The sequence below is a fragment of the Apis florea genome, unplaced genomic scaffold (genome assembly GCF_048593485.1).
Source record: "Apis florea isolate Af1SG1 unplaced genomic scaffold, ASM4859348v1 contig_3745_pilon, whole genome shotgun sequence".
Classification (NCBI taxonomy): domain Eukaryota; kingdom Metazoa; phylum Arthropoda; class Insecta; order Hymenoptera; family Apidae; genus Apis; species Apis florea.
This window is the reverse complement of record NW_028256831.1, coordinates 138,828-164,678: the sequence shown is the minus strand read 5'-3', so window position 1 is coordinate 164,678 and position 25,851 is coordinate 138,828. Positions and strand designations below refer to the sequence as shown.

The 25,851-nt window shown below is 28.9% G+C and overlaps 5 protein-coding genes and 1 long non-coding RNA gene across 22 annotated transcripts in view; 4 read left to right on the top strand and 2 right to left on the bottom strand.

Annotated features, from left to right (window-relative positions):
* Positions 1-3,324, top strand: part of HGTX (HGTX homeodomain transcription factor) — a 32,831-nt gene extending 29,507 nt beyond the window's left edge. The window contains exon 4 of the mRNA XM_031919681.2: positions 3,127-3,324. Coding sequence (XP_031775541.2) covers positions 3,127-3,324 — 198 coding nt within the window. The remainder of the gene's footprint in view (positions 1-3,126) is intronic.
* Positions 3,325-7,282: 3,958 nt separating this feature from the next.
* On the bottom strand, positions 7,283-18,321 carry LOC105736773 (putative RNA/DNA demethylase ALKBH6). Of its 2 annotated transcripts, none has more exons than XM_086914839.1 (6): positions 17,737-17,962; positions 17,482-17,658; positions 17,295-17,402; positions 17,110-17,208; positions 16,787-17,048; positions 7,283-7,584 (listed from the first exon to the last, which is right to left on the bottom strand). In XM_086914839.1, exons 1-5 carry the CDS (start codon positions 17,779-17,781, stop codon positions 16,791-16,793), a joined length of 687 nt encoding a protein of 228 aa, XP_086770965.1. In that variant the 5' UTR covers positions 17,782-17,962; the 3' UTR covers positions 7,283-7,584; positions 16,787-16,790. The 2 variants fall into 2 exon arrangements, with proteins under 2 accessions (XP_086770965.1, XP_086770964.1); XM_086914838.1 differs by lacking the exon at positions 7,283-7,584 and adding an exon at positions 14,239-14,403 and having other exon boundaries at positions 17,737-18,321.
* On the top strand, positions 15,550-16,754 carry thoc7 (THO complex subunit 7). 3 transcript variants are annotated; one of them, XM_012493081.3, is made up of 3 exons: positions 15,550-15,755; positions 15,904-16,328; positions 16,419-16,754. In XM_012493081.3, the coding sequence occupies exons 1-3, from the start codon at positions 15,746-15,748 to the stop codon at positions 16,596-16,598; spliced, it is 615 nt and encodes a 204-aa protein (XP_012348535.1). In that variant the 5' UTR covers positions 15,550-15,745; the 3' UTR covers positions 16,599-16,754. The 3 variants fall into 3 exon arrangements, with proteins under 3 accessions (XP_012348535.1, XP_086770966.1, XP_012348536.1); XM_086914840.1 differs by having other exon boundaries at positions 15,578-15,813; XM_012493082.3 differs by having other exon boundaries at positions 15,585-15,755; positions 15,876-16,328.
* On the top strand, positions 18,033-23,322 carry LOC100866666 (lisH domain-containing protein ARMC9). Of its 11 annotated transcripts, none has more exons than XM_086914829.1 (19): positions 18,036-18,321; positions 18,405-18,469; positions 18,605-18,778; positions 18,856-18,985; positions 19,085-19,146; positions 19,346-19,579; positions 19,680-19,903; positions 19,983-20,310; positions 20,432-20,608; positions 20,670-20,918; positions 20,994-21,305; positions 21,380-21,507; positions 21,587-21,671; positions 21,734-21,978; positions 22,068-22,191; positions 22,259-22,380; positions 22,446-22,513; positions 22,846-22,919; positions 23,068-23,322. In XM_086914829.1, exons 2-18 carry the CDS (start codon positions 18,410-18,412, stop codon positions 22,878-22,880), a joined length of 2,757 nt encoding a protein of 918 aa, XP_086770955.1. In that variant the 5' UTR covers positions 18,036-18,321; positions 18,405-18,409; the 3' UTR covers positions 22,881-22,919; positions 23,068-23,322. The 11 variants fall into 11 exon arrangements, 9 of the variants coding, with proteins under 9 accessions (XP_086770959.1, XP_086770954.1, XP_086770957.1 ...); XM_086914826.1 differs by having other exon boundaries at positions 18,186-18,321; positions 18,596-18,778; positions 22,846-22,876; XM_086914833.1 differs by having other exon boundaries at positions 18,033-18,469; positions 22,846-22,876.
* Positions 23,237-25,390, bottom strand: LOC105736771 (uncharacterized). Of its 4 annotated transcripts, none has more exons than XM_086914837.1 (4): positions 25,198-25,297; positions 24,819-24,879; positions 23,696-24,562; positions 23,237-23,617 (listed from the first exon to the last, which is right to left on the bottom strand). In XM_086914837.1, exons 1-4 carry the CDS (start codon positions 25,198-25,200, stop codon positions 23,358-23,360), a joined length of 1,191 nt encoding a protein of 396 aa, XP_086770963.1. In that variant the 5' UTR covers positions 25,201-25,297; the 3' UTR covers positions 23,237-23,357. The 4 variants fall into 4 exon arrangements, with proteins under 4 accessions (XP_086770963.1, XP_012348532.2, XP_086770962.1 ...); XM_012493078.3 differs by lacking the exon at positions 25,198-25,297 and adding an exon at positions 25,063-25,197; XM_086914836.1 differs by having other exon boundaries at positions 23,237-24,562; positions 25,198-25,390.
* Positions 25,201-25,733, top strand: LOC147656503 (uncharacterized). Its single transcript, XR_015294317.1, has 2 exons — positions 25,201-25,411; positions 25,510-25,733. It is a non-coding gene; the product is annotated as an uncharacterized LOC147656503 (long non-coding RNA).
* Positions 25,734-25,851: the final 118 nt, after the last annotated feature.

Here is a 25,851-nt window from a genome sequence, read left to right as displayed (position 1 = left end):
GTGACTAACGCGTTCAAAAACAAGATGAATGACGCGACACGTCGAAGTGCCACCGCCTGCTCTCGCATTTACATTTCGCCACTGTATCTCCGGATGAGAGAAGGGGGAAAAAAAAAAAAAATGTTCTAAAAATGTGGATACAAAGCTGCGCAGGATTTGTCGGAGTCGACAAGAGCTAATTTTCTTTCTTTTCTTTTTTTTTTTTTTTTTTTTTTAATTTTTCAGGGACGGTTTTTGAGGGAATAGAACTTGAAGATACGTTTAGGGGATACGCGAACAATTTAAAAACATGGATTTTTATTTCTGAAAATTTGGTTAAAGAGATAAATTAATTTGATCTTTCTTTTTTTTAATTAATTAAAAATGTGTAAATTTCAAGTTATGTTTGATATCGTATCGTTGATTAAATTGTAATAATTTTGGCTTTCATCGAGACCATCGATATTATCAAATAATGTTTTGGAAGATTGGTAATTTTTGCAAATTTTATTATTAGAGATCGTATATTTTTCAGAAATTATGAAATTTCATACCAAAATCTTCAAGATAAATATTTAAGAAATTGTGATTTTTCCCTATAAAAGATTTGTAAAAGAAAGTAGAGGTGAAAAAAATTAATTAATTAAAATTAATGAATATTTAGCGCATGATTTTGATAAAGAGGGCCACTTCAATTGTTCTAATGTTAACGTTCAATTTGAGGCCAATGTAAACTGCAGAGAGATTTTAATGGCTTATTATCGGTTACTTGCGTCACGTTTTGGCTCCATTACGGTCTATTAAATTAGAGGTAATTCCTGGTTAAACAGTGCGCCGCCATAATGTTAGCCGAAAATCAATTCTTACAGGATGGTGGGTACAATTTCTGCTCCGTTTAAAGACAATTCGTCATCAGATCGAATTAATAAATAATAAACCGTCTAATTTAACTAAATTTATTGATATTTCCAAACGAAATTCATTTGTATCCACTATTATATTATACAGTCTATTAGACTGTGCAAGAAGTATATTTCGTATAATGAATATAAAATCAATTTGATTTATTGTACGTACTTATGTTTCACGAAACATTTACTCGTACTACTTACTAACTAAGAGCATAAACGATTCTTGAAACTATGAATTAAGTTATTTTTCTCATAATTAAATATCGAAGAAAAAGTAATGGTATTTACATGGTGACATCGATTAAATAGAAGAAAAATTAAAAAAGAGACGTATATTAATTTAATCACATTAATCAACAATAAAATCTCAGAAATTACAAAATTGTGAAAAACTTGTAACTTGTCAAATATTTATGCGAGAGAATAGTTGAAATTTCGGCTGTAAGATGTGGGGACGAATCTGATAACTGAAAACAGCTTCCTCGACGAAAGAAAGAAAGAAAGAAAAAAAAGAACATTTCGTCCGAATTTAATAATTCGTTCGCCCGATTTCGAGTCGCGATATGTTGATCGAGTGATCGATCGAACGTTTTATCACCGCCGATAAAAGCGCCGAGAGAGAACAATAAAAAAGATAAGCGGGAACCAATATAGCCAAGAATCAATTTTTATGTATTACGAGTTCGCGAAGACACTGCCAACCGGATTGAAAATCGTACTATCCGGATTTTCATTTCGCGTTCGCTCTATCGTTACACTCGCCCCCCCAAGAACTCTACTTTATCGTCGAGCAACAACTTGTTCAACTTTTATCACCCTTGCTATCATCATCTTTCTCCCTCTCGTCCAATTCTTGATTCAACTAACGCGAGAAACAGAAGGATTAAACACGACTCAAGAAACGAAGCTTAAATACAGATTTTCACTCGAATTCTTTAAATATATATCGTATATCTTCCTATCTTTTTCCAAGTGTATCCAAATTTTGTATGAAATATCCACACTCTGGTTACAAAGATTCGTCGAGTTTGAAATTCAAAAGTATTTATCCAAGTTCCAAAGTTGTTCAAGAATCGTAATCAAAAATAAAACTGGTCGAAAAGACAACAAAAACACCGAGCTCGATAATAAAGCTTAAAAAAATCAGTCGTTGTCAGCTCTATCCCCCGGTATCGGGAAAAACTGAGAAAGGGTTAAACAGAGAGGGTAAAACGTCGACGTTTTACCGGTCGCGCAAACGGCGGCGTGGCAGTCAATCTCGGCCAGATTGTCCCAGCCTTCCTTTCTCTCCGTTATCTTAATTCCTCGAGTGTTTTAATTTTCATCCGAACAGCTATTAACTTTTACGGCTGGCCGTTTACTTTTTAATTCGTTTACCGCCTACACGCCCGGTTGCACCAACGCCGACGCGCCCGCTTATATCTTTAATTTAAGCTCTCGACTTGGCGGCCATTGAACAAGGCTGCGGATTGGCGAGGGTGGAGGGGCGCCACGGGGGTGGAGTTTAGTTGGGGTCACGCGGCGCTCGCCGCTATGGATAGAGGGTGGTTTGTGGGTGCAATCGGTACGCTCGAGTCCCGCCGCTCCCCTGGCGCCCGTTACGTTAATTAAATACATTGTTGCGGGGACACGGCCTCTCCTCCCGCGTATTTCCAGCTTTATAGATGTACAAGGGGGCCACCTTGAGCCGTCTTCGTGCCACCTTCGTCGATTTTTTTCTTTCTTTTTTTTTTTTTTTCTTTTTTTCCTCTCTCCTCCAGGCGGAGGGGGTCGTCACGTGGATTGTTTGGAGGATTCGTGAAGCGAGGATCGGTCGTGCGTGATAAGTGCCACGGATGGACGCCATTTGGCAATTTTGCGTTAATGCGAACGGACGACGTTGATTAATGTTGGAAAATTTATGCCGGTGCTTAAAGAAACGTTGGAGATGATGTTAGAAATTAATAAAGGAGAGGGGTTTTTTCTGTCTCTCTCTCTCTCTCTCTCTCTCTCTTTTCGAAGGGAACAGTTCTAAACGCAACGTAAAGAATCATCGAATCATATGAGGTATTACAAGCTTCGTAATTCAAATTCGAAATGTTTCTGATTTTTCATTTCCAAGATGCACTGAAATGCAGTTTGTATTTTGCTCTTTTGAAATAAACGAAAATTTGAAACTTTGGGAGAGTAATATTAGTTAAGGATTTGCTTCAACGCGACGAAATTTTCCAACGAGACGATCCGTTTGTGATTGCAGGTATGGTTCCAGAACAGGCGGACAAAATGGCGGAAAAAGCACGCGGCCGAGATGGCGACGGCGAAGAGGCGGCAAGAAGAGGTCGAGGGCGTCGTCGCCGAGGGTGAGGACGGTTGCAGCGACGCGGAGGCCGAGGGAAACAGCGAAACCGCCGCGAAAAGGCTCAGAAGGGAGCTCGAGCAACAGTATAGGCATTAAAACTTAATGTGAGATGTCGATTCGAAGAAAAGGGAAAAGGGATCGAAAGACTAGATTCTGAAATGCTAGATAGATTCTAAGTAAAAGGAAATGAAGGAGTGTGTGGCGAAAAGGATTTTAAAAAATTCACAGATTTCCAGCTTGTCGCAGTGCTTCGATTGTTTCGTGGGTTGAATTGGCACAAGATGTTTCGTAAATTTCTTCTTTCTAATCCTGGATTTTTCTTTTTATTTTTGGAAATTGATCGATCAAATTAAAGCAAAGGAATCAGAAAATTTATTAAAGAATTAAGATAAGATATAGCGTCTGCCAAAAGTTCAAATAAACTGGGAACTTAGTATGAATGAAATTAAAAAATGATTTTTATCAAAAATGACACGATCTTTGTTTTCAAAAATTCTTTACATTATTTTCGTAATAAAATATAGGAATATTTAGCTGGAGGTGAAGAGTTACTAAACTTTTGGCACTTTTGCTACTTTATCTTAGTTCGTGTACCATAAATCGAAAGTCGTAATAACATTACTATCCTTAACTCGAAGGATAAATTGTAGAATTGAAATTAAATTGAAGATTCGGAAGGGATGTGGTCCAAATAACAAAATCTTTAATTTGAATTGGATTGGATGGACAAAGTTTCGAAGTTGAATAGAAAAATTTAGACGTTTCCAAGTGTTAAAAAAAAGTTTGAAATCACTGTATGGAAAATCAAAAGAAGGAAAATACGAATAGAATTAGTAGCTTTGAATAAAAAGCTTGGAATTCTGTTATCATAAAAAATTCTTCAATTAAAAATCGATTGGAAAAGATAGAATCTAATTGTAATTGACTTCAAAAACAAACATTTGATTTTCAAATTTGAAAACAATTCGTAACAATTTTTAATAAATATCGATCTCCAGTAATTTATACAGATTTCCCGATAATATTTTTTTATTGTATTTTTCATCGCGTCCATAATCATCCGTTAAAAAAAGCAAGATAAATTTCTTAGGAAAAAAGATTTCTTTTCTTCGTAAAATATTTGCATCAAATCGCTTTAACGGGAAACACTTATATCGTCCTTTGATTAATAATAAAAAAAAAAAAAGAAAAAAAGAAAAAAAGAAAAAAATCTTTGTTTAAAAGCTATGCCACAAAGACTGACGAGTTGAAGAGAAAAATTAACCATCTCTTATCCAATCATCGAAACGCTATGATTTGTATCAAAGAGTATGATATTCGAAGCTTAAAATATAATATTGTGCCGTTAAAACGTGTTAACTTGTAGATAGAAGCGTTGGAGGAGAATGTATACGATTTTTTAAAATATAAAATTAATCGTGTGATTGACGTTGGCACATATTACAACTATTGTTAAAGAACCAAAGATCGACGCGTATCAGTTAAAAATTAGGATAAACGAAATTCGATTGATTAATTTTTATACAAAACGTCGATGAAAAGATTTAAAAAAAAAAAAAAATAAAACTCGAAATTACGTACACGAATTGTTAAATAATTCTATTGAAATAAAACATAATAATGATCGAATTAACGAATTTTCGCAAGATAATGAGTTTTAGTGGCACAATGACGAGATTCCTATTTTCACATATTATCAAATGTGAATCCATTTAATCAAATGTCTCACGTTGATATGAAATGCTGATAATGGATCACGCGTTATTTTCGTTTGGAAAAAATTCCATCGACGACGAATTTTTAACGTTTACAGAGATCTATCGTTTGTATATATTTGTATTAAGATGCCATGTTATGCTATAACGAAAGGACGATCCTGCCGTCTGGATGTTTTAAAAGGATTTAACAAGCAAAATTATTATATTGTAACTGGAAGACAGTAATTACACGTATGCGATTATTTGCGGGATTTTGATGTTGAAAAACGAAAAGAAAATAAAACTGAAGATATTCCATAAAAATATCGAATTTTTTGAGGCAAGAAAGAGAAAAAAATTTGTTTATAATGATGCACATGATCGACAAATTAAATCTTGTATCTTTAATTGTTAATTATATTGAAAAGGAATTCGTTCTATTCGTTCTATTATTAATTTATTTAGTCGAGGATATTATTACGATAAATCTCGACCGATGAATCTAGTCATATGTATTAAACGATAATTTGTATGATAATTGTGATTAAGTTTATTAAGAATATCAGTTTAAACGATTATTGAGATGTTATGAATTTTAAAAAGTGATAATAATTTGATAATTTGAAGACACGAATTAATATGAAAAGATTTTGGGAGAGAAGTTGAAAATTTGAGAAAATAAAAATTCAAGAGAGATTCAAGATTTGAAAATTTTAAATATAAAAATTGAAAATTGAAATTTTGAAAATACAAAAATTAAATTTCGTCTCGTCTCGTCTCGTCATACTTATTTATTCCTTTTTTCTTTGCGGAGTATAAGTACTTTGGTAGTAAATAAGCCCTGCGTATTATTATGTACGAAGAATAATCACAGCAATTCGACTGATTTTCAAAATGCATTTATTTGTCGAAAACGAAGCCACCCACGCAATTTCGTTGTTCTCCATTTAAATTTTCCTGATATATTATATTTTATATCATGAATTATTACATCATCCTATATTTATAAATTACTTTCTTAAAAGCAAAAGTTCTACGTTTCATCCGAATCTTGCCTTAAAGTTGAAAAATTTTAACGCACACAGAAAAATATCACATCGTTCAATCCTGCAAATAATTAACCATAATAATAATAATAAAAAAAAAAAAAAAGAAACGCCTCATAAGCTCATATTCAATTAAACAGCACGTGTAATAGTGAATATACGCTGAATATGCCATCACTATGAGCATAAATAATATAAATATTCGAATAATAAATTAAATGCAAACGCGAAACGAGGATAAATATTCGAAGAGAAAAATGTACGTAAGAAGAAAAGAATCGAACGATTCCCATTAAGAATTCTCTATGTATTTACGTCCCAGTGAATTATGCTATTGAACGAATAAGCGGATCGAAATGAATTTTGTATATTCTGTAGATACGATAAACGTGAATGTGATATTTAACGTATTTAATAAGAATCTGACGTATAGATATATAAATATATATATATATATAGGATGATTCTAGAGCGAATCGTTACAATTTTTTAACATATTTTGATCATTTTATAAATAAAAAAGAAAAAAATACTCTGTCAATAGTTCGAACAACAAGTTTTTACCTTTATCTTTTCTCTTGTAGTGAATTCATTATTTTCATTCGATAATCATCTTCCGAGCAAATAATCTCCCATTTTTTTTGCAAAAATAGAAAAATAACAAGTCTTTTATTTCCATCGTTTCCACTCACTTTCCTTAAAACGAAACAAAAAAAAAAAAAAACAAAAATTTTAATAATTTTGAAAATTTAATCGATTCAATTATTTGCATTCAATTTGTAAACTCTAAGAATTTAAAACAATTTCAAAATTCCAGAGGATTTTTTTTTTATATTAATTAAGAATTCGGATTAGAAAATTTGAGTATTCGATCTCTAATTTAATTAATAAAAAATATAAATGTCCCATAAAACCGCTTCCGTGTTCAAAATGATCATCGTATACCCTTAAAAATTATTGTCGAATCGCCCCAAAATCATCCAACGAGTAGGTGTTCCCCCTCATAAACTCGAAGAAGGCAAAAAAAAAAAAAAAAAAAAAAATGAAAAAAATATAGGATCGTAGACGTACACGTATAATGTATAATCGCAGGAGGCGTGCAGCTAAAGAAGAGGAAGCGGAAGTCACTTGCAAGATCCTCTCGATACCAGCGCGCGTTCTTTTTTTCAGCGCGGTTACCATTGTCGATATATTGCGAGAAAAGATTTTCAAGATTTGGAAAGTTGTTTGGATCGATTACAACAAATTTTGAAACGGAATAAATACGAAATGTGTAATGATAGAAAATGGCGGGTATACTAGACGTACCAATTACTCGAGCGTTTAACGTGTTATTATTGTACAGTATTTAGATAAATTGCTGAGCGAACGAGGTAGAGACAATCTGTATAAAATATTGTATAAATTATACATACGTGTTATCTATCGCTTGTGTATTATATCTCCAATTTAATAAATGGAACACGTATTACGGTAATTATAAAAAAAAAAAAAAAATCATAACCTTGTGTTAATCTTTCATCGCCCATGTTTTGAAGAATCTTTTGAAGAATCTTGGTGCTTTTTTTTCTCTCTCTCTCTCTTCTTGTTTTGAATTATTCATTGAAAAGTATCTGGAATATAAATTAATAAATGGCAATAACGTATTATAAATGAATAATTGAATCTTGTGCATATGGAATTAGCAAAGAAACAACCGATTGCATGCAATGAAAAAAATAGAAAATAATGAAATAGATTTTTCTGAAATGATGTTTAGAAATTTAAAACGATAAAGTTACTTTTTAATTGTCGAGGAAAATTTTTCGAGGAATTGATCTTTTGAAAAAGATGATGCACGATCTATGATTCTAGAAATCTCAGTCAAGAAAATGATTGAAACTTAAGGAAACATATTTGATATTTGATATGTATTCTTCTAGAGCAAATGCTTCATTCATTCGTGAAAATAATTTAATATTCTGGCACTTTAACAGATAATGTACGCGTTTTTAATTAATCTTTCACGAAGATCGATGAAGAGCGTATGGATAGGTAAATTGAAGATGAAAATCACCAAGGCCATCAGGAGCATTGATAACATGCAAGGGATCGTAATGAACGATGTACGGATGCGTTGCAGGGAACGCATCAATCATAAAGGAAGACACTTGAATGACGTAATTTTTAACACATTTACCATCGATTAAGTCCAACTGCCTCCAAGATATCGTCACGATGAATACTGATCGAAGAGGGAAAAAGTCTTTAAAAATTTCGAATTATCACATTACTTACAAAAATTCCTTTAAAAATATAAAAATATCCTTCGAGGGGATTCGTGAAGAAACTTAATTTTTCAATCACAAAGAAAGATAATTACAGAATAAAATAATAACGTAACGCTTAAATTTTTATTTCTTTTTTTTTTTTTTTTTTTTTTTTAGATTTTGAAATTAAAAAAATTATTTATAAACTTAGGGCTTAAAAGCATGCATATCTCTATAAATTTTATTTCTATTCCTATATACATATATATTACACATTATTTTCTCCATACGGATAATTAGTCTTACTGCTTATGTGTCTCAAAAAAAAAAAAAAAAACTCAAATAATATTAACCTGTACATGTATCTCAAAAATAAAAAATTTATCGACAAAAATTATCGATTAAAATTATTCAAAAAAAAAAAAGAAAAAGAAAAAAACGAAGGAAAATCAAGGAAACATCGTTCGCATCCAAGAATTAACAAATCAAGAGACGAGGTCGTTACGATGCTTGCATACACGAAGAAACCGAGAGCTCCATAAAGTTCGGAAAAAGCGCGGGCTCGAAGCATTTTCGTAACCGTATCGATTTCGAATACGAATAGCCTTGTGATTAATGTTACGGGAGTTCTCGTGAGTCATAAAGTTAGCGTTTCACAGCGAGAGAAAGAGGAAGAAAGAGTAATCCTTACAACCTCTTTCCCGCCCAACTCCAGAAACGGGAAACGACAGAGGGAAGAGGGAGGAAAGGCGGATTGAGGAAAGGGAGTGAGAAAGAGAGAGAGAGAGAGACATTGGCAGTGTAAATTTATCGTGGTGTTAAGCCGTTAATATTTGCGCTTGCCGGCATTAAATCAATGAAAAATATTCTAATTGGAATATGAAAAAAGTTGGCACGCCGTGACAGAGGGTGCCGATGCCAATTGGAAATGAAGAGAGCGGCGGAGGGAGGGGAAAACTCGCTGTCCCCCCACCCGCCCACTCGCTCGCTCGCTGGCCGCCGCAGCACCCTCGTATTACAGAATAGAATATAAATTGTCTTAACGAGAGGCGTGCAAAGAAAAATGGCAAAAAGTTTTCCCTTATCCGGCTATGAGAGAACTCGAGGGCTCGTTCGCGAACATGTATTGACCTATAGATTCTCGGACTATTTCAAGCTACAAAGCAAGTTTACTAATTTCACGAATTTTGCCTTGTCCTTTTTTACCGACGTCAATTAAAATCACGCGACATCGGTGTAACGAGAATGGCCGAAAGCAAGCTGTTGTCGTCTAATTGCGTCGATTTATTTTACGAGATGAATTTCGAAATTTTAAAAATATGTGTATGTATAGATATATAGATGTATATATAGATTCCGTATTTGAGGTTAATTTTAAAGGAAATTTGAATGTCTTTGCGCGGAATATTAATACAGAATCTCATGTATCGATTAATACAAGTTAGATCTCGATTATTTAACGAATTATTGAGAGATTTGGATTAAAAATTAAAGATAAGAAGTTTGAAGTTTGTTTCGTCGTTCATTTAAAATAAATAATTTCTGAATGATATTCATCTTTGCTCTATATCCACGCATTTTAAGTAATAAAGATCGATAAAGATTCGTATCTTTAGAAAAAACTAAGCAAGATTAAATTTGAATACAACTTGAATCTCGATTGGTTGAATCTCAATTGAACTTAAATTAGATTAAATTAAACGTGAGTTAATTTAATATAAAGTATAAATATCGTGATTAACAAATCTGATTTAGAGCAACGAATAAACTTCAATTTTGGATTAAAAACTTAAAAACAAGATCAATTTAATTTATTAATTAATTATTAATTCATTAACTATATATATATATATTTTTTAGATTAATTCGAAACAAGGAATTCAAAAATCATAGCATGCAACCATTCTACAGATACTTCGACTCCACGATCGCAATTCGAATTGTGAACAATGTTTCTTTTAATCGAGAATTTCAAAACTATTGAAACTTGGAAATTTCAAAATTTTATAATTTAGAGATTTACGATTTTTACAAAATTTGGTAATTTGAATGTTCGAAAATTTGTGTAGAGAGTTAAAAATCTGGGTATTAGGGGATGACGATCAGGTAACAGGAGGATTTCGAAGAACGCGGCACGCGTGAAGGTAAAAACCATCAAACCGCCCTCCCCTGACTCGACGATTTCCAACCGATCGCAATCCGAACTGCCAATAATTTCTCTTCGAGCCGGCCGGCTGACACGAAATCCCAGGTTTTACTTCGAATACCGCATTGATTAACTTATCTAATCTAATTTAAATGCGAATGTAGGGGTGGGGGGAGTAGGAGACGGTGAGTGAGGAACACCGACAAGAGGAAACCAGAGACGGTGGCGGAGGGTAAAACGGGGTGGCTGTCTCGCTACCACTTTTCGTTTCCGAGGACTGCAGGGGATGAACCCTTGTGGTGTAACCATGTGATACTACACACAAAGAGAGGGATAGATAGAGACGAAGAGTGGGAACATTAAGCGCGATAGTGAGAGCCCGGCCAAAGAACGAGACAAAGAGAAAAATGGGGATTCGAGACAATGTAAGGGTGGAGTGTTCGAATCCGAGGCGAGAGTGAACGAGAAAAGGAAGACGCGTGGAATGTGTGTGTGTGTGTGTGTGTGTGTATAGAGGATGTTTCAAAGCTATATGTCAATACAGAATGATAATGGAAGAGAGCATCAATGAAGGAAATTTATTACTAATAGTTAACACATTCTCTCAATATACAAGTTTGTTGTTGCGACGTTAAAAATAAGTTTTATCGAATATTACAAACCTGATTAATTATTTCGTTAACCAATATGGAAGAGGATGAAGAAACTTTAACATACAGATTTTAAATTTTGCTTTAGAATTGAAATTTAAAGAATTTAATAGAACATCAAGTAACATGTAACTTGTCTTATTACAAAAATTTCTTTACTGAAATAATCTATGTATATAGTAAACTGCTCCAAAACTTAGATCTTCAAATTTTATAAAGAAAAAAAAAAAAAAAAAAAAATACAAAACTACACTTATGAAACAAGAGATATTCCTTCCATCATCCCCTATTATTCTCTCTTCTGAAGGGCCCTAAATTTCTGAAATAGCCTGTACATCAAGAGAGTGAGAAAAGGGAAGAAGATATCAGGAAAGGAAAGGGTAGGAGGTGGTAGAGAGCGGTTGCACGAGATAATGAGAGAACCGAGGGTGAAACAAAATGAAGCGATCTAGTATGGGCGGATCGTAGGAGCAGTAATACGAACAGGGTGTACCGTGTTGAGTAAGGCGAGTTAGGGCATACAAACCGCTGTGTAACGTATCAAATCGAGTGCTGAATCCCGGATTAAATCGGCGCCGGGTACGAAACACAGTAGGGTGAAAAGTGGGAGAAGGAGGGAGGAGGAGAGAACGACATCCGTGGAACGCCGGCAAAGACAAGGAAATCCACGTAGATACAATTTTGACTAACGCTAACGTTCGCGTGAATGGGAGACACGAACGGGCCCGAGAACTGTTCCCGTTTAATTTTATTCGCTGTAAACGCCGTCGGAGAAACATTGAACAAGAATATAATATACGTTGAAAGTGAAATGCGCGAAAAAGATGGGTTTTGGATTTCTTCCATTTGATAGTTGTTACAAAGTTAGTAAACTTTATAAGTTATAAGCATAATTATAATCAACTTATCATGCTCTTTAATAATTTGAACGATCGATCGATATTTTGCCATTCGTAAAACACATGATTGACAGTGCAATAATAACAGCGATTACGACAATATTGAAACACCGGGTGACTTTGTTACCGAACATAACTGGGGGATTTCCCCTCTGATCCTCGGACACCCTAACTGCCCTTAACTTACTGAATTAGTTTCGCAAATTGAAGAATTCTTTATTTTCACTCCTCTTTTCTTTTCCTCCACTCTGTCATTCCCTTTATCAAAGTTAAAGAATTTATTGTATGAATATATACAATAATATTGTATAATACATATTATAATATTAAAATAGGAATTTTTTAATAATTCTTCATAGATTGTTTTCGGTAAACATTATATAATTAATAATAATAAGATACAAATCTCTTCTATCTTTTAAAAAACAGCTCAAATTAATAATTTTGAAAAAAATCACACATATTTTGAACATCACAAGCTTTAATAAGCTTGTTGATATAATCCTAACATGTTAAAATTGTTAAATGATAGTTCGCTTCCACTTATTTTATCATAACTAAGTTATATCCCATGCATTGGCGCGTGTTATAAATAAATTTGAGTTATATTAAATTATGTTAAAAAAGACAGAGTGTATCAAAGACGACCCAATAATCAAAAGAAAAGAACATCGGTTTCTCTCTTTCGCCCTGCCTCCCCCCCCCTCCCCCTCGAACATCGTTTACCATCCCCCCCTTCTCTATTTATCATCCGACTACTCATCTGCTGACTTGTTATTAAATTAATCCTTCGTTTAGTCAAATTGATGCATTGATATCATAGAGCACTCATAACTCATGGCACCCTTTCCGCCACGATTAGTACACGCGCACAGCCGTTTTCACGCGCGACCCCTGATTCGAACGAAGTGAGGGGGACTCTACTCTCTGCAATTCCCTATTTGCGCCGATGCAGACTCCACTATTTATTAACATCATTACTTATCATTTCAACTACTCGTGCATCACGATGACGTCACCGGGATAAATGCATCCTATTGGAGGACGCGCAGCCCAAGCTTTATTTAATGATTACCACTAGATGCTTCGATTAATGACTAATGAGATCTATGCGTTTCTTTCCAATCAGCGCCCCGTTCCAGTGTCGCTTCGATCGCATACTATTAGATCATTTTAATTGGATTATAAATAATTAAATATTTCGTATAACAGTTCGTTGAAATTAAAAATATATCGAAATGCTTAATGAAAAACAACCATACCATAAAAAGAAATATTTCAAAAATATGTGTATCTTTTATTTTACACATTACATACATGATTTTCGAATATCATTACCTCCACTTGAATATTCATAGTACGCATTGCATTACTGGTTATCAATAAAGTTTCGATTGCGCCAAAAAAAGGAAAAGAAAATAATTAATTTTGCAAAAAATGGTGAAGAAAAAGAAAACAGATCAAATCTCTAATAACACAAACGATTCGAAAGGTTTATCATCGAAAAGTTTGATTCAATCGATCATGAAATGACAGCAGGCAAATACTGTAATTGGTGGATATGCATAATTAGTATACGCGATAGAGACGTTGATGGCAGCGGAAGTTTTATTTTCTGTTTCTTCCTCGGAGCGTTTTCAATTTGAATACCGATTAATCTGACCGAATAATCTTACCGTATATTTCGTGCGGTCCTCCGATATTCGTTTGAGGGCATTTTTTAAAACTAAACGTTTCACTTTATCGTGGCATGCAGCAATTAATAATAACACGCAATCGGGCGTATCTTTTATAACCTTTCGGAGTATAAATCGCGAAATTCTGGAATTATCAGGCAGCCGGAATGAAAGGCTATTTCCGTCGCACGGAATCACGGGCAATATTTTACGTGGGATTGGGGTTGAACGCGGACACATCGACGTTTGATATTTTTATGCAGTGGCGCCACCGCGGAGAGATTTACGAGGCAGATATGCGATCACAAAATGTCCGACACTAAATCAAACATGTTGCATCGGAAAACATCAGAAATTATTATTGGGACTTTTATGGGATCGACGGGAGTGAAAGGAACGTACAATGTAACTCGACGCGCCGTTTCATTGCGAGTATCTTTCAAAGAATCTATTGCAGAATAAATCGTGATATATATTAGGCGTTCCGTTCTCTCGATTTTATATTCGGCACAAGGAAATGTTGTGATTAGTTTAGTAGATTGTCTATTGTACATTTTATATTATATATATATATTAGTTAAATATTGCATTATGCGAATATTAGCACAATATAAGTAATAATAATAATTGAATTCTCATGATAGAAATTTTGATTAAATATTGTCGGACTTGAGAATTTATTTATATCAATCATATCCATACATGAATATATATTATATGTATGTATATAAATTTTATCATTTTACATTTTTTGGTAGAAAAAACTTCGCCATAAATCCATAAATACATCTTGTCAATACTCGTTAATCATTCTTAAATAAAAAAAATAAATTTTAGCTACTAATATTACTAAATTTGTGTATGTTTAATGCAAATAATTTATTAAAAAGTTGTCATTTTTATAAAATTACATATTATAAAATTTATATAAAATAGGAGTTCACAATGTTTAATTTATTTATAGATGTAAATAAATATATTTTTATCTATAATGGATAATTTATATAAATAACTTATATAAATATGAGGCAAAATTTATTCCTCTTTGTTAAATGAAATATATAATTTTTATATTCTATATATGGTAATTATTATATAAAATATAAATAATTAAAATACATTAAAGGAAATTAAAATTATAAAAATGTATTAAGAAGTTGATTCAATGAAACAAAATCTGCCGAAAATATTAAAGCTGTCATATTACTAATGAAGGAACACAAGTTTTTCTTCCATATCTTCTTTCTGCCGACCTTTTCATTCTTTATCCTTAGAAGAAATAAAGGCAGAGTCGTAACAGTGGATGATTAATATCCGGCTGACAGTTTGTGAAACGGGCAGCCAATAAACGGGATAAAAATACTGGTGAAAAATAGCGTGCTCATTAGGGGTACAGTGACATCTGCGACTGCTGCTTCGAAAGTCTTCGAGAAGCATGGAAAAGATTCTTGGATGAAGGGAACAAAGAAGACAGGTTTATTAAACTAATGGTGGATCATTTTAATATTCCAATGGAAACGCATTACGTTCGCTGATTCGTAAAACTTAATAACTTTTTTTCTGGATATTATTATCTCTTCTTCAATTCTCACTAAACTTAATAATTTATACAATTAGAGGGAGAAATGTCAAATTGAATTAATTAAAGAATAAAATATTATAAAAATTTATTTATTCTAATTTTATTTTTATTATAAATATATTATAAATTTAATTTTTTCTTTTCAAATTAATTTCAACCGTTATGATTTTTAAAAGAAATCCTCAACAATTCAATATATTAAATAGAATTTTTCTATTTTATAATAAATGTGATGAAATTATAATTTATAAAAAAGTATTCTATCTTATAGATAATTAATATTTAATATATAACAAAAAAAAATTGTTTCAAGGCTTTTAAAAAAATGATTTTATGAACTTTTTAATCATTTATTAACTTTTTACTTCTGTATTAATTTTAAGTTAAAAAGCGAAATTATCTTTAGATGGCGCCACAATGCTAAAGATTTATGTCATGTATATATGGGCATTTCAAAGTAACAGTTAATTAATAATATTTGTTATTATTATATGCTTATAAAACAAATAGATTAATTGTGTAATAAAAGTTGATGTATTATTCGCTGTATTTGTATTTTTTTTATTGAAAAAATGTCTGATGGTAAATCGCTTGTGACATTATATAAATATAACCTGTTAATCTATTAAATTTTTGTTATGTTTGTATAAATTTTATTATTTAATTTAGATTTTTTAATCTAAATTCCGTAATACGTTATAGGTTCAGTTTCAATTTATTTGATTTACAGAAGAAGTGATACGCCGAAGATTACTTATAGATGGAGATGGTATTGGAGATGATCGTCGAATTAATATGCTTTTAAAATCATTCATAAAATGGGCAAATAGTCCAGATGCAGATAATACTTTACACGAAAGAATGTTATCTCAACTTGCTCAATGTGAATTTGCACAACGAAAATCTAGATTAGTCTCAAATATGAGTCAAGAAGAATTGAAAAGTTATGAACAGTTATCGAAAGAAATTGAGATTCAAATAGAAGAGGCTAAAAAAGATATTGAGAGAACAAAAGTAGAATTACAAGATGCAAAACGTGTTAGGAAAAATAGAATTGAATATGATGTATTGGCAAAAGTCATAAATGAGCAGCCAGATAGAGTAGAAACTAATCTAAAACTTGCTACATTACGTGAAGAATTAGGAAAGTTAAAAGTAAAAAAAATTATATATATATATATTATATAATTAAGTAGAAAAATTATGTTTAATTATTATTAAATTAAAATAATTATTCATTTCTAGGAGAAATCAGAACAACTAGAACACAAATTGGAAATGAGACGAAAACAATTTCATGTTTTAATATCTTCTATACATTCTTTGCAAGGAATGTTAGATGAATGTGATGAAGAAATAATGGATGTAAGTTTAGAAAATTATGAAGATGCAGATACATCTTCAAAGACTGAAGATCTTAAATAAAATTATTTTATAAAAAAAGTATTTCTAAATTTTATAAATGCTTTAATATGCTAAAATTTATATTTTCGTATTTATTTTGCATCTATATCATATAATTTTACTTTAATATTAAATATAAGAAATATTTAATAATAAAATATTTTTAACATAACAAAATATTAAACAATACAAGAAATTACATATATTACCTTGTTATCCAATTTTTAATTTTAATTTACTGGTTTTTGGAACATGTCTAATAGTTAAAGATAATCTAATTCCACGTTTTAATGTTTCTCCACCAAGAAATTTTTCTCCACATACATCCAAATTTTTTATCACAGATTTTGAAATAACATCTGTGTCTCTTTCTGCAATTGAATGCAAATAATTATGATATAATTCTTCTTGAAGAATAAATAAACTTCGGCGTTCCAATAGAAGGCTGAACTCAAACTTAAGTTGATGTTGCTGAAATAAAATCTTGCAATTAGTTTATATTTGATTATAACTTTGTAAATTAATATCTTACCTCTATATTGTTAATTCGTTTATAAAAATCTAAAAGTGTGTGAGAGCCACAACTAATAGTTGTTACAATAGGATGAAATAATGGACCATCCGAATGTGCCTGATAAATATAAATTATAACATTTTACAATTATATATATATATATATATACATAAGCATATATTTTAATTTTTTTTACTTTATACCATTATTCCTTGACCGGATAGATATTCATTAATTAAAACATGATTAGGTAATTTATTTTTTTCGAATATATTACAGGATGACACTTTATCAATATATTTTTGAAGCCACTGAAAACTTAAGAGTTATTATAAAATATTTACAAATTATTTATATTTTTAAAATATAAGATTATTATAAAATACTTACAATTGGTATATCTTCTGCTATCATACCTTTTGGATGTGGAATACCACCCCAATTTTGCAATCTTCGATGACTTAATTGAGTCCATTTTGGTAAAGGAACACTATTTATACATTTCATTATTTCAACTTCTTCCTCTTGTGTAATAAAATTTGGAATATATATAGCTAAATTAGGTATCTATAAAAATTGAAAAACAACATTCTTAATAAAACTAAAACATAACCTTCAATAAATAAATTTTGTATTAAAACAAACCTCTGAAATCATATATTTACAAAATATATTTTTATGTTCTTCCATTTTTTAGTAAATAAAATAAAATACTGAATAAATTATTTATAAAATATATCTGACAATGTTTTATTACTTATAAAAAAGTAAATATTTTTGAGCGCTAATTTTATATGTATTCAAATGTACTGCATATATCTGTAATAAAATTTTATACATTATTTTGTATGCAAACTAATTTTTTCTGTTTAATAATATGCACAAATTTTATTATATCGATATTATATATTTATATGTGTGTAAGTAATCGAGAAGCTTTTGTTATAAAATTTTTAAAACTTCATACATATCAGATGTAAGAAAAACTTATTCTTTTTATAGTAATAATTATAAGCATTTGATAATTAAGCTTTTTTTTAATTAATGTTGTATTCGATTGAATAATAAATTAGAAGTTTCTTTTTTTTTTATAGAAATACGATATTTTATATCGCGTATAATTTTTAAAAATGTTATTCTACTAAATATGTAAATCCAAACATCATTAATTGCTTAGAGATGCGTTTGCGTAAAATCAATTTTATGGAAGGAAATATCCTTCACGTAACTGTACGTAAACCACGATTCCTTAAATATACAGTAATATAAAACAATTTTTATTTTCATTATGTTAAATTTATCAAATTAAATAGCAAAAATGGATAAAAATTGGGAAATAAATCAAATGGATAATAAGGAATTAAAACTTGTTCATCAGGTATGTTCTTTGGATTAATATATTGTAAAATAAATTATATTATTTATAAATTTAATTATAAATTTATATTGATAAAGCTATATAACAAAATATTATTATTATATTTTATTTTTAAATATAAAAAAGAATCTACAGTTCCTTATAGATCATAATTTCGATAATACTGCCGGTGCATTAATGATAGAAGCAACAATAAAAGGTTTTAAATATTTTAAAAAAGATTTACAATCCGAGAGCGAGATTTATGAAAATTTATGTAAAGAATTGATGATAAATTACAAAACAGGAAATTGGAAGACATTCTTTAAAGTATAATAAAAATATATTCTTTTAACAAAAGAATAAAAATATTATTTAAATGATATATTAAAATTTCTCATTTTTAGTTATGGAACATGATAGTACCTAAAGATGCAAAACAAACAAAAGCTTATAAAATTTTGATGTTACATATATATGTATATTTTGCAATATTACCTAAACACATATTGAAGTCACAATGGCATAAAGAAAATGGTATACATATAACTATATAAACAATATAAATATATAAATAAGTATAATCCCTATATATTATTAATTTAAAATAATTTTTTTATTTCTGTAATAATTCAGATAAAATAAATATAAATAATTCTATGACATCACTTAATCTACAAGATTTTGAGTATGAAGAGGTAATCATTATTATTTAGGCTTATCATTTTTTTGTATTTATTCCTTAAGTTTTTTTTTTTTTTTTTTTTTTTAGATATAAAATTATTTTTTTTTTAATTTTAATTTTAATATGAATTATAAAAATAAGATTAATAAATAATTGAACAAAAAAATGTAATAAATTGATAGTGATTTTGATTTAACATTAATAACATATAGAATTTTATGACTGAAGTAGAAAAGAATATGAATGATAGTATGGAAGAATTACGCAAATTTCTGAATACAATAGGTAAGGAATTAGAAAACATTACAGAATTAAGACCTTATTTTGCATTACCTTTTATGGAGAATCCATATGTAGAACCATTTCTTTCTAAAATATTTGAAAAAAGTTGGTCAGATAGATTGACAGAACATTTACAACTTTTTCTCGAAAAATGCAAACAACAAGTAAGTAAAATTTAAATTATTATAAAGATATAATCTATTTAATAAGAATAATTGAAGATCTATATATAAAATATTTTATAAAGATATATGCAATTTTAAGTTTTTTAGTGATCTAAAATATAGTGAAAATTCCAACAAATTTTCTTCAAATTGTACACCTCTAATAGAAGATTCCAAAAAAGATATAACTACAAGAAAGACAATTAAAAATATTAATATACCAATCATACCAAATGATAGAAATATTCCAATATTTCTAGAAGATAGTAAAGTTGAAAATCAATGCAATTTATATGATGATATAAAGTTTAATCAGAAATCAAAGTGAGGCATATTTAGTATTTTTCTAATATAATACTTTTGATAATATTTATTATATTCTTTATTTTTATTCTTTTTATAGAAGTATACAAACTGTATCAATAAACTCTGAAGAAGAAATTTATTCATCACATTTTACAAAAAAAAATAAAAAATTAATGCAGTGCACTCAAGAATTGGCTATAGCAAAATCTCAATTATCTAATGTGCATTGTAATTATGAAAAATTAAAAGTAAGATTTCATAAACTCCATACTGATTATCATAAATTGATGAGTATTGCAAGAGTATTAACAACAGCTTTAGAAGATTCAGTAAAAGGAATAGCAATTGATTTTCAAATTATGCTAGAAACTTGCATAAAAATTTTTCCAGATTTGTTTAATCAAAATATAAAAGACAGTTCACATGTAAGCAATAAGAACTCGATATACAATATGTATACAATATTATATTAATTTTTGTATATAATTAATATTAAATTTTTATTATATATTTTATTTATTCATGTTATATTTTATAACTTCACAGTGTTCCTCTGAATTTTTATTAGATAAATCATCTCATTCTGAAATGAAACTTATTGAATATTCAAATTCATACAATACGTTCATTCCTCCAAAATTATTAGATTTCAAAAAAATTAAGTTACATTTAATTAATGGAAGCATCAAAACAAAATTATTTCTTTTGCAAGCATTACGAAGGGTAAGACAAGAATATTAATAGTTATTAAAACTTTAATACATTATAAATTTCAATATTTTAGAAAATAACATTTAGTCAACCTGGAGAAAGAGATGAAACGATGCACGAATATATAAGTAAAGATTTATTAGGACTTCATAGTCAAATCGCTAGTTACAAAGGCAAATCTATTCTGCCATATTTATTAACTCCACAAAACGTTATTATACCACATCCTTTACAGCAATCAATTACAAGATTATTGAACGCTTTAGCATCGTTCAGATGCGGCAGAGATTATTTATCATTTGATTCTACTGTTGTTAATATGGTATATTGATATATTAATTTTTATTTCATTATAATATTTCACAATTTTTTATTAATTTCAAAATTAATATTTTAGATATTTAAGTGTCTAAATAGTATTTCTGATAATAACATAGATACAATAACTTGTAATATGATAATTGCAATGCTACAAAAATTATCCTTACGCAAACAACAAAGAATCTATATGATAGAAAATGGATTAGTGGAATGGTTGATCCATCATTTACGTGATCAATGTCGTATTATGGATTCTTATCGATTAGAATACGCTACAGCTCTTTTAATGAATTTATCCTTACATCAAGCTGCTCAAGAAAGAGCATCAGCTATGGCATCTCTACTTATTTCAACTTTAATTGATTTGCTTTTAATGGATTATGTATCGGTATAATACATTTCTTATTATTTAAAATTATAATAATATATATAGTTATAGTCATAATGTATATTTATTATTAGACATTGCCATATATTAACGGAGCATTAAATAATTTTTTAACAAATTATGTAATCAATGAAGAAGCAAAAAAACTCAAATTTTCATCTGTAATAGAACAATTTAGTAAATATAAAACTGGTGAAATAAGGTATAAATATTTTTTTATATATGTAATGAAAGTTATAACATATTAAATAAAAATATTTAAATAAAATTTAAATAAACAGGAAACATTTGGATTACATTCTGAAAATACATAGAGGTGAAATTACTATTAAAGTGGAAGATGAAGAAATAGTAGATAATGATAATGTGAGTAATAATTTATAAAATGTCTTAATTACTTGTTAAATAAAAAAAAAAAACATTTACAGGAAGAAATTGATGTGTTGGAAAATCAATTAGAAGAAAACGATCCAGTAAAAAATAATTATGGAGAATTATGTGGAGAATCATTATTAGAATCATGTTATACAATTTTACCAAAAATAATTAAAAAACCGGAAATAATTTCCAGTGCACTATCATTTTTACAATTCCAAGCAGAAGCAATGGAATCTGTTGTGCATAATAATCAAATTAAAAATATATGTTCTGAACATGAAGAAATTTTACAAAGGTATTACTATAATATCTCGTTCTTAATTAATAAATTTAAATATATTTTTTATTTTATGAAAATTATAAAAATTTTTCATACATTTCAAGAAAATTATTAAACGAAAAGTGTGATGAAAAAAATAAAAATAATATTATAGTACTGCAAAATTTTAAAAAAACAAAATCACATCCAAATTCTCATGTAATTGAAATAAACTCTTCCCCTGTTGAGGTATTTACCTAGAAATTAACTATTAAAATTAAAAAATTTCTAATTAAAATTCATAACATTTTTTAAGGACCTGCAAATTTATAAAGAACAAGTAACAGATGAAAAATGGAATTCAAATACTGATAAAATGTTTTTAAAAGAGATTCATGACGAAAGTGCTTTATACCTTTATGAAAATCATATTTCGAAGTTTGTTATATTTCTTTTTTTAAATAAAAATAATATAATAAAAATTCTAAATTTATTTTTTATAGGGAAAGCAGTAAAACAACCATTGCATCTTCAATGCTTTTGGGAATTGAAAGTGAAGTTGAAACAACAGGTAAGAAGATTTTTAAAATGATTTTTTTATTGACTTTATCAAAATAAATAAATAAACTTAATATTCAATTAATTTTTTGAAATTTCTAAATTTCTAATGGTCTTATAATATTTAACAAGTAAAATTTATTATAGCTACTATCTATATTATAGTGAAAGTTTTTATAACTTTCTCTTAAACATATATTTAATCCTGATCTCGAAAAAAAAATATATATTTAAAATGAATCTTATATTTATTATAGATATGTATATAATTATATAAAATTTTAAAATTTTAAAATAATATATATTTAAAACTTATTATTTTATTATTACTTTGATATTTTTCAGTAATGGAAAAACTCAGCAGTATAGCATCACTGTAAGTCAAGATTTCGATCTTGCTTTTGATAAAAATGCACGAAGTTAGTTTTATGCACCATTGTATATTTTTATATTAAAATTTAAAAATTTTTATACATTATAAAATTTTGAATAAATTGCATTTTATTTACTGTTAACTTTTTTATCTAAAATATAATCGATTATTCGAAATCAGAACTTTTTTTATAGGAATCCAGAAAGTAGCATCAAAGTTACAGATAATAAAGTTTCATGGACACAAGAGAAAGAACTTGATAAGGAAGAAGTATTTTTAGCTAAACCAAAAGTTACTCGAACTCCGACATAATTAAAATTAAATATTAAAAATGTAACAAAAAAAAAAAAAAAAGAATGAATGTATTCGTATCAATAATTTTATTTTAAACAACAAATAACGTTTAATTAATATTAAATATTTCATACAATAAATATATACAAAACACACGGCCATCATACACATTTAAGTTATTAAAAAATTATTAGTAATAACCAGAATATGAACTAGCATGTCCTGGTACATAACTATTGCTTCGATATCTTCTTAACACAGGCCTATCAGCATAATTGTTACCACTATGTAAATTCGGTGTAGACGAATACGCTATCGATGAACTACTAGGATATGAATTCATAAAATTTGGTTTACTTTTATGACTTCCGACAATTTTATTGACATACAAAGATCCACCAAAATAATTATTTGGTCTGCCTTCTTTAATTGTAGCCAATTTTCCATTACCTTTACCATGATTACCAAATAAATAATCAATATCTTGTTCCTTGGAAAGATAGTTTAAACCATTTGAAATATAATCACCTAAATATTTATTATATTTATTTAATTTTCCATAAACACCGCTATTTCCACGAATATTGCCGAAAAGATTATTTCCAGGATTAGATAAAATCATTGAAGAACTGTAATCGTGTCCTATGTTTCCATGACTTCCTCGCACGTAACGGGTTTCAGGATGGAAGGAATATACATCATTCATAAATTTATTGCTTCCTCCTATATTAAATGTAGTATCTTTATATTTTCCATATGAATAATCGTTATTATGATTATTAAATAGATTAGGAACTTCTCTGTTGTAGACTTGATCAATACCATCCGTGAATCCTGCATCATTAGACGCGTGATTCCTAAAAGAATCGCCAGAGTACTCTTCTCTGAAAGAAGAATTCTCTGTAACTAGTTCAGGATAATTTCCCGCGCTAGTAGCACCGGTTAAATTATCGGAAAATTTCATGTAAGAGAGATTCTTGTGTTTGTTAATAGAGAATTGATTGAAATCAGATCCGGCTTGATCATTGCCATGAGTATAAGTTTTTAAGGTAGAATCTCCATTGCTGTTGCTACTCGTGTAACTACCAAAACTGGATTGAGCAGCATTATTTGCAAAATAGGAATTCGAAGCGAGATTTTCACGATTACCAGTATTAGAGTAAGTAGAGAAGTCAGTATTGTGGGAACTAGGTGAAAATCCGTTATAAGAATTGCTTGTTAAACTTTCTTCGAGATTTCCGTGATTCCTGCTGTTGGTCAATAAATGTCCACTATTTCCTCCACCGTAAAAATTCATGTTTTCTCTATGATTTTCTTTGTCAGCCATGTAAGCACCATTGTTGATGATGTTGCTATTATACTCGAAACCATTGCTTTCTCCTATAATGGGATAGCCTATAAATTCATGAAATAAGAAAAGATTTTATTTATCATAATGTCAAAAAATATTTAGTTAAATTAAAATTTCATAAAAGCAATTAAAAATAATAGCATAATAAAGAATAATTAATTAAATTAATTTTTTATAATATTATTATCTTAATATTATAACTTAAATATTTATTGTCTTAAAATCCTATAACAATTTAATACAGATATAAGAAATTTATTTTCATAACATATAAAGAGAAAGCACAAGTAATATACATACTGTTAACTGCTGTTGTTGGTTCCGCATGGACCAGTACGATGCAACCAAGAATTACTACAATCTAAAAATAGAATAATTTTATTATAAATTAATAATCATCAATAACAAATAATAATGCGGATATATATTTTCAATATACATATATACTTGATAATAAATAATATATTGAAATTTTATTCGATCAAATTGAAATTCAAATATCACAATTTCATAAAAATTATTTTACAGATTGTTCAGTACTCACGAGCGAAATAATATTCGCCATGACAAAAGGAAGATAGGTTGTTAAAAAAAGTCACACTATTTTAATAAGCTCGAACTAAGTTTCTTATAACAAATTGAAACTACACACATACTGATATGCGAATCGATTCCTTACCATTTTATACTCTTAGAAATCCCTCCTCGCCCACAAAAAGGTAAAAGCGATCTTGATGTGCACATACTGATAGGACATTGGTTGGTACTCGACCATACAGAGCAGGGAGAAAGAGTCAACCTGATTTAACTCTTCACTTTTACGGGGAAAGCAATGGGTCAGTCCGCGTGCAACTGACTATTCAGTGAACTATGAAGAGCATGACCTACCTAGCGTAATTAGACTTTTTAATTTATATAAAAAAAATATCTTTTTCCTTGAATTTCGGCTTTGCTTCGAATAATGACTTTATGTTTTTATGTCCATATACAGGTCTCACTAATTTTGATATGGAAAATAGATATAATAAAAAAATTGCAGCATATAATAAAAAAATGAAATAATATAATTTTATTGAACGAAGAATTAGAGAGTGAAGTATAACGAAGAATTCAATTTTTAATATAATTTATATTGGTATTAAAATAATGTATTTTTAAAAAATATATTTTATAAATATATTTTTTATTTAATAAATATAATATATATATCAATAATTCATAAAAATGAAATTATAATAATTTGATCTAATTATAATATTTTCTTTATAGATTATAAAAAAAGAAATTTACTACAAAAATATATAAATACGTTACTACTATACAAATATATTGT